Below are 14,096 nucleotides of genomic sequence, written 5' to 3' on the forward strand. Positions count from 1 at the left end.
AGCGGCAGGTCCGTCTTGCAGCTGGGTGGCATTAGCTCTGTTGGGCATGGGGGAAGCTTCTAGCAGCTTCTCACAGAAGCCACCCCTGTAGCCCCTCCACTACCAAAGCCTTGCCACGCAAACCCAATACACAAACCATATGAACTCGGTATCTTTCACTTACCCTGATATGGGTGTCTCCTTATGTTTCGATATATCTCGCAGCTTTCTATACAGAAGGATTTATAGTCCAGACTCTAATATGGCATCAGGTAAATAATGCAAATTCTAGGTTCATTTTTCAGAAGTCAGCCTTTAATATCATTTTCTTTTTAAGTATCTAAACTTCACTAAAATTCTTGTCAACCTATGAATATTTTTGCTCATTTTGTGTGACTTATCCAATTCTAAGACATCGTATTAAGAGTTTAAAAACTATTTTACAATCTAAGATTATATGTTTCTTCAGACAAACAAATATTAATCAGGGCTCTCTGCTGGTGCTTCTGCACTGAAATTCTTGCCTCCATTTATTGGCCCTTGGTTTGGGAAGGAACGAGCCACCTCTAGCATCAAACTACAGACAACAAGGTCAGCAATAAATATCTCAGCAACAACTATGTTAGGAGTTGGATCTTCTTCCTAAGACATGATCTTTTCATTGAATGTTTAATGAAATGCATAAAAAATCCTGGAAGCAAGAACTGTCTTGAAAAGAAAATTCCTGTGCTGTTCATTTTAGCATGGTAAGTCTGTCAGTGCATGAAAAGTTCTTGAGCTTATCTGTCAGATAAGGTACCTGTAGCAGAGTGTACAGTTTGTGGATCCCAAATGGACATTGGCACCGAGATGTTCGGAACTGCTAATGTCTTGTTTGACGTGGGCATAGGCTGTAGTGGTAGTAAGGTGTTGAGCCAGCTGTACTAACAAAAACTGTGGCGTTCGTGGTCTTTCCAGCATGTAAAAAATGAAGTTTGCAATCTGAATATTATGTTCTAGGATTTGGTGCCTTAAGTGTGAGCCCAAATAAGAATTTAGTGACTATGGGACTTAACCTTAGTATGTACGGCAACAGAAATTTTAACCTCCGGTTTCTTTTAGTCTTCCCTAGAGAAAACATTTAATTTGCCTTGCTTTCAGCAGTTCCTTGCCTAAGCTAAGTGTCATTCACAATTGGGTATTCAAACTAGAAAAAAGTAATTTAGCATGTGCTGGCAACATCAAAACAATGAGCTGATAGGCGCTCCCTGAGCTCTTATGGAGATAGCCATTGAAAGTGAGGCATCAAGCCAAGCTTTGCAGGGCTGAAGGACAGGAGCTCCCAGAAAAAGAGCCCTAACTCTTTCCAAAGCAAGTGCATGCCTTAAGCTGACAGCTCTAAATCCAGACCTACAGTCTCAACAGGATAACTTGATTTAGGAAAGAATCACGTTTTATTCATTAAACTCTCATTCGACCAAGTCAAGGAACCCATAACCTTTCTCCTGGAAGGATAGCTCAGTGCAAAAAAGAAAAAGTTGGTGTTTCGCCTTTCTTTTTTTAATGTCTTTCACCACAGTAATGACTCCCTGAATACAATTTGCTTATAAATGTTCATAGGTGTTCAGAATGTGTACATCTACATCTTAACAAGATCATAGAAGGGACTCGATATTTCTGACGGGTGCACCACAGGACCAGTGGTAGCCTGTTTTCATCTTTTGGAGGCCCCGTGACATGCACCATAGGTCTTTTGAGAGCCCTGCTTCTGAGCTGACAAATCATCGTGCAATATTGTCCATACAGCTGCCAAATGCATGGGGAGGTCATACTACTGAATGTGCTTGTAGCATATGTTACCTGTCAGGTATGCTTTGCTACATGCCAGACTTCTTAAACACCTCAGTGTCGGAGATCAGTGTTTCCTGATCATGTTTCCTCACCAGTGTTTCCAGACGTGAACCTGCTCAATGGCAATGGTAGAAAGCACAGTGCCAGCATACAAAGTAAACCCCAAAGTCTTCCCTACCCTTTCCCGTATGACAAAACCAGACATCTCTGGGTTTGGTGCTTCTGTTGTTACATTAAAATACTAGCGCTTTGCCTTTCTTCTCTCTAGAAATCACCGGCAAAACTATCCTGAACACCATCGCAGAAGTGGGCTGCTTGTTTCAAATTACAGCAAAAAAACTTGGAGCGTCTATGTCCAGTTGTATGACACTGTGTCTCTCCGATATGCTTCTTAATCAGTAATCCAGGTCTAATTCGTCCATATCCATCATTCCTGAGGCCTTGTAAAAAGAAAAAAAGGTTGGGGGGAGCTGCAAGCTTGTCTTCATGAGAAGCTGTGCATGGACCAGGCAGCACCACTGTAACTGCTGTCACAGAAGAACAGCAAGACCGTGTGTACGTAATTCTCTAACAGCGATGAACCGCTGCCAGGCTTTTCCACTGACCTATGATTTCAGTCGTCACAGAGCATCATCTGTGCACTTACTTGTTTTGCCTGTTCGTTCACGCAAAGCTTGCCCAGAGGCACTCTTAAATAGCCTGGGATGTGATTTGATTTGTCTTTAGGGTACGTTGGGCTTGTGAAGCTCATTTCAGCGTTCCACGACTTTCGGATGAGATCACAGTACCAGAAACCGTTGTTTGCCTTTGTCCAGACATCGCAAAATGGGAAAGATTTAAATCAATGAGAAGCTGTTAAGCCAGTCAGTTTGAAAGATTACTGTTCTTCTAAAGCTCCCCATGCGTTATCACCAGAATTTTTGTATTGCTCTTTTTCTCTTTTTTAGGAAAAGCTCTGACTCAATGACAATTTTTATTAGGCTCCCTTTATAGATTAGTTACATGAAGTATTTGTATTACATCCAACACATAGTTCACATGTTCAAAGTTTCTAAAATATAATCTTGTCTGCTAAAGTAGCAGTTAGAAAACAATGACATTTACATTAGATGTGTAAGAGATTAGAATGAGCTAATTAAATTGACCTTTAAATCTCTCCACCCTCTTGGAGGCTGTGGCTAATCCTTGGCCTCCCACTGTGGAGATAAATATCCGTGCTGTGAACATTTTAAGCAAAGTGGGCAGAGGAGGAAGAGCCTCACCAGCAGTTCGTTTTTGAAGAGGAAGGCAATACTTTGCCAGTTATAAATATAGCTTGCAATTATGGAGGGAGGGGGGGACAAGCTTTTCCTGTACTTTAGTGGTTCTGCTCCATGTGTTTTCTCACAAAAATGGTTTCAGTTGGAAAAAATAGCTCCAAACAGCTTAACTTGGTTGTTTCTAAAAGCAACAAAGTCTCTCTGGAAATCAGTTTACTTTTTTTGGTATCTGGTGTTGGTATAACTAACGTTATCAATAATAAAATTAGTGTTACTTAATTACAATAGGCTGCTATTTTTATTGACCAATGTGCAAGGTAAAAATAGACTTCCAAAGGATAAAGCATTAGGTGATGTTTTAGCTGGCTTTTAAGGACTCTTGAGGATGCCTCCTACAAAGTATTTGGCTTGATATTTTGTGACTTTGATTTTTAAAATGCCAATTATTGAGGGGCTTTATAATAAAAAATGTAAATAATAGATGATTAAATGACAACAATCAAAATTTAATTGTCAGTGAGCAGTCGATATTTCACATAGTGAAAACTTGCAGAAGATGCAAAATCCATCCAAATGGCAAAGTTGGGATAAAGACAAGGATTTTGTACAAAAACCACTTTGATCGCCTGGCATTCTGAGCCTGTGCAATTGAGATGCCTTTTAATACGGTCAGATGAATAGTTATATGGATAAAAAGGAGTGCAGAACTACAGAGGGAAGGGCTGCAGGTAATAATCAGGGAGGTAATAGCTCTGAGAAGGAACAAGAGGTCAAAGAGGACAAGAATTTAGCACTAGTGTGAGCTCCTGACTAGAAGGAGTAACTGCACCCTTGGGTGGATAAATTGGAAGGTATAAAACAAGACCAGAAAGAGCTCTAACTTTTTTTAACATCTTTTTATTTTATACCTGAAGCTAATACTATATATAGTTTTGATGCTAGTCATCTTAAAAAAGGATGCTGAAAATTTGGATATAGAAAAAATACAGAAAAATGGCATCAAAGGCATTTAAGGACATAGAGAATGCCTTGTGGTGGGAGTGGCAGTGTGTGACCTGCTGCACTTGCAAAAATTAGAATTGAGAAGTAAGTAGTATGTGAGTATCCTTGCAGAAAAACAATACTAGATACTTTAGGAAAGAATAAATAGGAATGACCGGAAAAGGAAATAATTCAAATTCAAAATTAGACTCACCTTTTCAGCAACACAAATGAGTAAATACTAGAAAAACTACAGTGGTGAATCTTGGTCTTTTGAGTTGGAAAAATCAAGACAGCCTTTCTGGAAGTTGTACCTTGGCCAAAAGCAGAGATCGGAGTTCAGTGTAGGAATGGCTGGGTGAAATGAAATGGCTTCTGATGTGTAGCAGTTGTGTTGGATTCTAGTTTATGAAATTCTGTTGAATGCTCCAGAAAAGCTTCTGTGAACTTCAAAGAATTGTGGATCAGATCCTAAGAGCACCTGTGGGGAAAAAAACTTTTTCCTTACCTAATATATTTTTACTGTAGGAAATAAAACTCTGCGCAGATTGCTGAGAGTTTGGGAAAGAGATGCTGAGGGAAGAGAGCGGGTCTGTAGTGAAACTAAATAACCTTTCAGTTAATTTGCTAAAGAATATGCTGTTCTTGGGTGAAATGATGACATGTAATTTAGGTGTGCTGATTAACTTTTTGTATCAAGAACTCTTTGGGAAATGAAATACTAGTAAGTGGTGTAGCTTCTACCCATTTATATTTAAAGCCATATTTTTATTATTTTATCAGAAATTAATTCTATGGTATGGGACAAATTTTTTGTGATTTGTAGCCTCTCAGCACTGAAGACCAGATGAGTGTTTCTGGTTGCCTGCTACTCAGTGCAATATAGGTGATATTTTTTATATTGATTTATGTAGGGGCAGTGAGACTTCCAGCCAGTGATTTCTCAGAGGGAAACTATTTGGGAGAGAGGGGGAGGTATGTGAAAGAGAAATTTATCTAGTAGAGGTATCTCTGAGCTTGGCATGTTAAATGTGTCTTCAGTTGTATAAGTAATTACACAAGTAATTTAGCGTAGTCTTTAAATGACCTCATAAAAGTATTCACACTTTAAAAGTACAAAACCTTTTCTTTCTCCTGAGACCAAAAAACCAGCAGGCACAAGATTAAAACTTCACAAATGAGAAGCGAATGGGGAATTGGCAGAACACGCACACTCGGAGCAGGAGACTTGCAGTGAGTTGCTAAGTGAAGCTGTTAAGTGGAACAGGGTATGTGTGGCTGACAGATGTTTTAATTGTGCCAGAGGACCGAGGCACGCCGTGGCAGAGTTGGAGAAGGCTGGGAAAATCTGAAGGGGACAGGGCACTGTGACCCTCTTTTCTTTGAGTTTTGTGCTCACTAACGCGATAGTATAAGCAGGTGATTTTTATTAACTTATTATGACTCATGCTCCAACGTTGTACAGCTAGATACATGCTCCACTGGTTCCTGGCACAATATGCAAGTGCTATGTAGTAGCAGTAAGCGATGGTAAAAGGGTTGTTAGATCATCAAACCCGTATCTTTTGGAGGATGAGAGTTGGGCATTTTTTTGTCTATATCTGAAGGATATCCTCCCTGTTCTGGCTTTGTGGCTCATAGATCTGTGCTAAGTGAGGAGTGGCTCATTTCCCATCTGTTCATATTCCACTTAGTCTTCCCCTAATTAAGAAGCAGAGCCAGAGGGAATTCAGTCTGGTATTTGCCATGATCCATCTACCTCTGTCTCTCCTTTCCCCCTCCCTCAACTCCGCTTATATTTTCCTTTTGGAAAAGGGAGCTGCTTGAGTTGCATTCTTTATTTCCTTCCCGGTCCCCTACAGAAGCCTCACCTAAGAAGGAGATATTGCAGCTGGGGACGGCGATGGGTCTCCCTTAGCTGAGTTTACTGCTGAACAAGAGAGCAGAGGAGAGCCCTACACTGCTCTCTTTAGGCAGGTTCAATCAGCTTTTCTTTCAAGGCATTTGTGCACAGATGTTTATAGTACACCTTATTTTACTCACTTTTTGTACAGATCATCACTGAAATTTATCTGTGTGTTCTGGCAAAAGTAATCTGGATTGCAGGAGTGTTTTACCATGTACTGTCTCACAAAACTGCATTTGACAGTAAGAGACAAGTCTATACAGTGCGTCTGATAGCAGTCTACAGAGCAGTACAATTCAAATAAATGCATATTTTCAGTCTGTCTGATGAGCACTACTACATGTTTCTTATTATTGTCTGCATTAAGATAAAGACGATTGACATAAAAACTTGGGTTAGATAACCCCAGAATAAGTTAAACTTTTTTACTTATCTAGATATGTCTAAAATCTAATTTTAAAAGAGAAAACGCCACAAACTTTCTACAGTCTTTGTGGTTTAAAGTGCATATTGGACATCACACAAGGGATTACTCGTATTTTTGTCTGAGATTTCTTACCATTTATAGGTTTGCTAGTAGCTGTGCTTTAAAGAGGCTTAAGTGCAGGACCTTCTTGGCCATTTTGTGTGTTAACTTACAAGAAACATTTTCCAATAAAGAATCTCTTCACTTCTAATATATGTACTATTAATCTGTTAGTATTGGGCAGGGTTGAATGGGGTGCAAAATGCTTTGATTTATACTTAACAGTGTTAGGTCAAACAGGTAAGTTAGCTTTACCTACATCAAAAGGGAAGGATCTTAGTGTTTTTAAAGTATTTTTAAATAGCCATATTGCTTCTTCTTTGAAGCCCCTAAACTCTTCTAGTTTGATCCTTTCAGTGAAGCTGTTCCTTGATCTTACTTGCTAATGATGACTTACCAGTGCAGGCCAATTCTTGTCATCTTTTTATTTCAAGATTCATTGTCATGATCAGGCAACAGTGTATTAATTTTATTGAAGACTGATTTCTAACTATAAACAACTATAACTAGTGTAGTTGAGAGGTAAGATACTTTGCATCATACCAAGAAGCTTTACTTTAGAAGGAATTTGAACTTTTCTCTGTTCACAGAAGTGAGTTAACCATTACAAATAAAACTGTCCACAGACAAAACTCAGCCATGCATTTATCAGCACAAGAAAGTGGTAATGCAATTACTAGTAATCAGCACAACATGATGTAATTATATTTTTTCAGCTTTTTAAACCGTACTTATTTAATAAACTTATGCAAGTATCAAAATAAAGCACAGCAAATAAGCAATATTAACAGTATCCTCCACGTTCCACCTTCTTTCAAAGTTCAAAGGAACTACATTCTATATCTGAAGAGAGCATTATATTGAGAGAGTTATCACAGGACTGGAGAGTTAGTAAAAATAAAGTGTCAAAGAGGTTGTTTAATTAGAGGTTGTTTTTATCTTAAACACGTTTAATGTTTAAACATCTGATCTTAAACTCTAATTTATTACTAGAGTCAGAGTATTGTAGAGAGGACATTTGGGTTACCTGTGCATGTATGTAAAGGTGCTGCATAGCATAAAGTTGGTTGGTTTATTCTAACAAATTAATATGCATGTGGTAAAATGATAGCTGTATGCATTCTTAATTAAGCTTGATATAGATAACTAATAATAAAATAGCCATCTACTAAAAAATAAATGCATCACCATTTCTTACCCACGAAAGCATTAAGAAACAGTAAAGTGTGCTAAATAATTATCTACAGATATATTATATTCTCTTGTTAGCAACATTTTCGGTGTGGTAGTTGTATTTGCAAATTAACCTGTCATTATAGTTAGCAATCAGGCAGAATTCATTTCCATTAGAAAAAAAGCTATTGCTGGAAAAAATAAGAATCAGTAAAAACTCAGTAACTTTACAAGGTTTCCTCCAGTTGATTTAAAATGTGAGTAAATTTATTAATTTCTATTTGAATCTGACTAGTTTCTATATTTTTTTTTCTGTCTAGCCTGAATTGTAATGAAAGAAGCATGATAAAAGAAGTATTAGTTGATTCATTCAGCATGATAAGAAGTATTAGTTGATTCATTCTCTTAGTGTAGCAGCTGTTATTTCTTTTTAAGTCAGAATTTCTTATTGCTTATGCTGTCCATATTTCTAAATGCATCAGGTATCATATTCCATCATGGGTGGAAAAAAAAATCTGAATAAATGTATGTTTGTTTTGATGGGTTGCTACATAAATATACCTACATACTAGATATTCCTGGTTAAATTCATGGGATGAAAGGAGGTTCCTGGAAAGCAGGAAGAACTTTATTTTAAGGCCTAACACTGAGAAGAGCTCTCCTGTGCAAATAGTGCTTATGAAGACAAAAGGAGACAGATTTTAAAAGAGCAAATGGTTATAGGAATAGCATTCAGAAGGTTTGAAGTCAAAAGTGGTTATTTTTGTCCCTTTCTGACCACAGCATTAGTAACGGAGCTTCAGCAACTGCAAAGTCCAGAGAAGAAGCACCTCCCATGTGTTGTATCTCAGACAAGACATTGCTAGCAAGATACTTCATTCATACCGAGTACTCCGAGGTCTGAATTTCGCTCAAATCTGACAAGTCTTTTGGTGAAGAATGTTAAAATATACCTCGAGTATTTGAAATTTTGGAGAAAATGCTAGTTCAGGACTTTCTTACCATCTTCCCTCTTTACCTCCTCCTTCAGAGGTTCAGTGGCAGACCAGCAAGTACACTTTTTTGCAACTTTTTGTAGCAAAACAACTTAAGTCTCTCCCCAGATTAATTGCTTTCAAGGTTTATACCACATCGTTTGAAGACTGGGGTTCTCTGGGAAAAATACATTCAGAAAACTGTGGTTACTGCTTTATTGCAATAGTTAACCTCAGAATAATGCACCTTTTTCTGCTGGGAACAATAACATATAATTACCCAGTAGCCTTTATTATTGCTAACTGAATTACAGCCTAATAACTTAGCAGTAGTTTAATTCACTACATACACTAATGATTACCCATGCTTTAGCTTTTTTCAAAATTAAAAATAATTATTATGTTACATCATATTTTCTAGTTTGTGATGAAGGTAACTGAATTTGCACAATTTTTTTAAAACTTCCATTATCAGTTCCTCATCTTAAACTATTAAATATACGTCCTGGCAATAAAGCCAAGTCCTGACTCCAGAATAGAGAGGCTTTCTACAGAGGATGGTTTCTAAGACTAACTCTATTTATGATTCAATTTGAAAATTAATGGAGTACTGATATCAAGTGTAGCATTGAGAAAATTCAATCCGTTTATGATACCTGTTCTCTTGAACAGACTTCATCAGTACATAAAAACATTGCAGTGGTGGGGTGGTGGGAAATGGATTTCAATAGGAAACATCTGAAAACAGGTACAGAAAACTGCAGTAATACTTAAATTCCCTTCTCTAGTCTCTTCAATACCATGTGAAGTGATGGTGTATCAGGACTCGCATCTGTTAAAATTGGCTGTCCAAAAGCCAGTGCAGAGAAGGAACCAAGTCTGCAATGGTTGTCCCTAAAGCTCTGTTCTGATCAGTCTAGCAAAATTGTTTATTCATAAACATTAGGGAAGCACCCACATCCTTTCTTTCTTTAGTGAATAGAGAGGATAATGGAGAAAGATGTCACTTTTTATGGTAGACATTAGTAATGGTTCTAGTTCATTGCACAAGCCTAGAAATATACAGGGAGAATTGCGCGAAGATTTATTTCTCCTACATGTCGTAATTAAGGTTTTCATTCTAATAAGACCTTGTAGAGCTCTGTGCTTTTAGGTGATTTACTGTTATTCCTACTGCTCCTGAGTATTTCAGTTGAACAAAGTAACCTTGTGGGAAAATGTTTTTATTTCATATTAAACTGATTTCAGAAAGCATCCCACATTTGGGATAAGATTTAACTATGCTGAAGGCCTGTTGAAGTCAATGGGTCTCCAAAATATGGAGACATAATTGTATGTGTTCAAGTGTCTTCTTAAATTGGGGCTATAGTTGCCCTCATCTCTTGGTTGAGGCTATTACTTTATAATAATTACTGACCTGTCACGGGTTGAATCTGCATGTCCAGCTCCTGCTGAAGTCCATAGAGCTTGTGATCAGATTTATCAATGGTAAAACTTCCAAATAAGACATAGCTCCTATAAAAATAAAATTTTGTGGGTTTGGTACCTGGTTGTAGCAGACTGAGCCTATTTGTAATTACTTTGTGAAAGCATCATTGTTCTTCCAGTGTAAATCTGTTTTGTGACTTAGTTCATGGTGTCTTATCAAACCACACAAACGTGTCATATTCTGTAGCTGCTGGAGCTGAACTTTTGCTTCTTAGGAATGTGCAACATTTACATTTATATATAAAATTTTATTAAAACTTTCTGTGAAAATGTCTTTTCTTCTAGCAGGGAGAAGGTTAACACTATGTGAGTGTGGAAGGGGGGAAGTATATTTCAATTTAGCAACAGCTGTTTGTGCAGTATGGTACAGTGAGGAACGATAGCAGGAGCTGGGGTTTTCTGCTACCAGTGGGGATATACCAAATGGGTACTGCAAGTTTATTTCATAAACATAGAAGTGTTCCAGCAGTCTGTAATTAACTTGTTTAACCTTTTCAGAGCATGGTCCCTTTTTATGGAAGTACACATGGGGTGCAAGAACATCGTTGTGTTTTCTCATGGCTGTGCTATTGCTCTTACTACTTATTTAAAAAAAAAATAATATTGGTGTAATTCAAGTATGTAACAATTGGCATAAACTCTTACTGGTAAAGAAAGATGTTTCCAGCCAAAAGCAAGTTGTTATACTTTGTATAATTTATTTTTACTGTCTAATTTATTTTTACTGTTTTTAAATATAAAGAAATCTAATCTGAATACTTCTTATTTTCTGAAAAAAGCAGAAGGCTGCTTTTGCTATTGTTGAAGCATAAGTAGTCTCAAGCTTCAGTCTAAAAATGGTCACTAATCTCTAGGAGTTTTTCTTCTAACTACTATGCAGTCATTAACTAATCTTCCCCTCTTGAGTCTGTAGGAAGGTAGGTCTATTTTACAAAAGGAGGTACTGTACAATACTGTTAGTTGCTTAACACTAGGTATGAAATCATTGGAATAGCTCTGGTACTAGAACTCAGAAATCTAGCTATGATCTTGTTTATATACCAGGTCACACTGGCTCAAGAGCAAATCCTGCTCAGTTTTAGAGTGATACTGTTACTACAGATGAATCCTCTATTTATAGTTATTGTGGTGTAATACAGTGTTCCTTTTGAATTTTTAATTACTGTATGTTTTCTTCCCAAAAGCTGATAATGTATACGTAACAAAGTGCAATAAATTCCCATTCAGCGTTGAGAATGACTTTTGAACCACTGATGGGCAATACCTTCCCCCAAACATTCTTTTGTTCTTAGAATATTTTTGAAGTGATTTGTCAAGATAATGCAGTCTGTGATTACATGCTTTGCAGAATTCAGCTCAGTGCAGATGTATTGAAAAAGATTAAAAAATAAATGTAAATGGTTTATATTTGTTCTAATTAAAAGTTGCATATTTTTGTCTGACTTGATGCTTTTTTTGGTTTAAATCTATTGACAGAATTCATTGACAAGAAGTGCACCCGTTGCCAATGATTCCCAAGCACGCAGTGGTGCCCGCTTTCATACATCTTACGACAAAAGATATATCATCAAAACTATAACAAGTGAAGATGTAGCAGAAATGCACAACATACTGAAGAAATACCATCAGGTAATATACTAATTATTATCAGGGTGTAGGATCTCTTCTTAAATATTATAATGTCAATATTTTTTAGAGTGGTAAAAGTTTTACATGAATAATTATGGAAAAAGAGTCACTTCAGACTTTTTCCCTTTTGCATGAGCAATTTATTGTATGTCTGCAATTCACAAGGCTGCACTTTTCTAAATATCTAAGCTAGCTTTAAGTAAAATGATATGTCTACATGATACAGAGATACTAACTTGGAGGCCATAAGCTCCTTCACCTTACTAGGAAGATGCTCGCTCTTTCAGCTAGTGGACTCCCAGGCTAGAAGCTACTTTATTCTGGGCTAGCTTGGTGATGTCTGTGTACGTGTGTATGAATGGTGCAGGTGATGTCTTTCTTCCTGCTCTGATCACTGAATGTTTTATGTGTTTCACTAACAACAGATTTCAAAAAATTAGAGAGTTGTATTGTATGAGAAATAAAAAATTGGGTATAATTAATGTAAAATTTCTGCTAATAAAGAAACAGGTTTTGCCATGTGAATTTCTAGGAACAACATTACAGTCAAAAGTGAGCAGTGGAGATACCTCAAATCAGCCTTGATAACTGTCATACTATGCCAGTGTATAATGTGTGTGAATGGCACAGGGGGGGAGCGGAACTTGGGAAATACAAAAACCCTTAATAAAATCGGTGCTAATTTTCTTAGCCCCAGATCTGTTTGAATAAGCTCTAAAGCTGCACGTATCACAAAAATCTCTAAAAATCATCTAAACTATGATACCCAAAAGAGGGGGGGGGTAATCCTTCTTTCCATCTTCCTGCTCACTTCCGTGGGTTGGGATTTCAGGTAAAGACTTCAGGACATTCAGGGCTGGGGGGTTTTTTGTTGTTCTTTTCAGTGGCTTATTTTTTGTCTTGCGATGTTTAGTAATTTTCTAACAGTTTCAACCAATGTATAATAGGAATCTCAAACTCCAGTTTGAAAGCAGCACTGGTTGAATATAAAGTACTTGGGCTTGACTCCTTTTTTTTCTTTCTTTTTTTTTTTTTTTAATACTGTTACTTTTGTAAAACCAGTTTTAAAGCCATCTTTTGAGGTAGAAGGAAGGCAAAAGCATGATTTCGGGGTGCTTGGGATTGAAGGTATTGCCAGCCATCTTTGTGGTGCTGCTTGGCTGTCTCACTCTCTGCTCTTCCTCTGCTGAAGGGAGATCTCTGAATGCCATCCAAGTCCAGAGTAGCTTGGGAAGCCTTCAGTGAGTTAGATACGAACTCTCTTCTCTCTCTGCATGTTGTTCTTCTGTTTAAATAAAACGTAGGACCACCGTGTGTTTGTTTTAACATAGGTAAATACTGTCACTATCAGAAATGTTCATAAAACCATCTTTCAATTACAATTTTACCAAAGGGAAATTTTAACCTATTATCTAATTGTAATTTTAGGGTTATTATTTATTAGAGTTTTCAAACTTACAATTTTAGCTTTGATTTGAAAGGATTTTGATCTGTGAAGCAATGCAGCAGAATTAAAGTTTTAGTCCGTTTCTTATTTGGCATTAGAAGCTAGTATTAATGATGCAGATTTTGAGACTTAATCCAGCTGAAAAGTCATATTGCTTTTCGAAACAGTCATCTCCTTTCAAGACTGTCAATGAAGACAGTGCTAACATGAATGAACTTAATCATTTGGAATCTTTTTTCATTAATGCTTTCAAACATCAGGGTTCATAATAGGCTAGGTTACAAGGAATAATGATCTGAAAGTTATCTGTACCAGGCATCTAATTTCACTTTATACTGGAAAAACATCCATATAGGAAGGTTCTCATCGGTGCCTCCAAAAGATTCATAAAGATATCACTTGTACTTCTTTTTGTCTCAGAACTTGAGAGCACTTTACAAAGTGTAAATGCAGAGGAACTCAAGTGCAGAGACAGTTTAATAATTGGAAATTTTAATGAAATAAATTAATTTCAGTATCTTCCGCAATGTACTGAACAAAATCCTTTGAATTTATTGAAGAAAATCTAAATTAAATCCCACTAACTCTGGTGACGGCTGATACCATGTCCTGTGTGTTGCTCCTGGAAATTGAATGCTTGGAATCCTTAGGTACAGCAGCTTGTCCTCCCATTTCTCTAGATGTTTTTCAGACAAGTGAAGCTTATCTTAGCCTGCTTGACAAAGTCTAGAGAACCCATTGTCCTGGTGGAAAGGTTTTAATTATTCCCTTGACCAAGTCATCCCACACAGATTGGCCTTAGACTACTTGCAAACAATGCAATGCCAGATAACATCCACTGGCACTTGAGCTCAGTAATGGTCCCTACTGTGGTTTTGCTTAGGGCCAGCTGGCTGTCTCCCAG

The 14,096-nt window shown here is 37.2% G+C and overlaps 1 protein-coding gene across 2 annotated transcripts in view; it reads left to right on the forward strand.

The window, feature by feature from the left end:
- Positions 1-14,096, forward strand: part of PIP4K2A (phosphatidylinositol-5-phosphate 4-kinase type 2 alpha) — a 53,200-nt gene that overhangs the window by 7,468 nt on the left and 31,636 nt on the right. For both annotated transcript variants that reach the window (XM_009275224.1, XM_009275225.2), the window contains exon 3: positions 11,593-11,745. In XM_009275224.1, the coding sequence (XP_009273499.1) occupies positions 11,593-11,745 (153 nt within the window). The remainder of the gene's footprint in view (positions 1-11,592; positions 11,746-14,096) is intronic.

The sequence above is a fragment of the Aptenodytes forsteri genome, unplaced genomic scaffold, assembly GCF_000699145.1.
Source record: "Aptenodytes forsteri isolate BGI_AS27 unplaced genomic scaffold, ASM69914v1 Scaffold336, whole genome shotgun sequence".
In the NCBI taxonomy this organism is placed as follows: Eukaryota; Metazoa; Chordata; class Aves; order Sphenisciformes; family Spheniscidae; genus Aptenodytes; species Aptenodytes forsteri.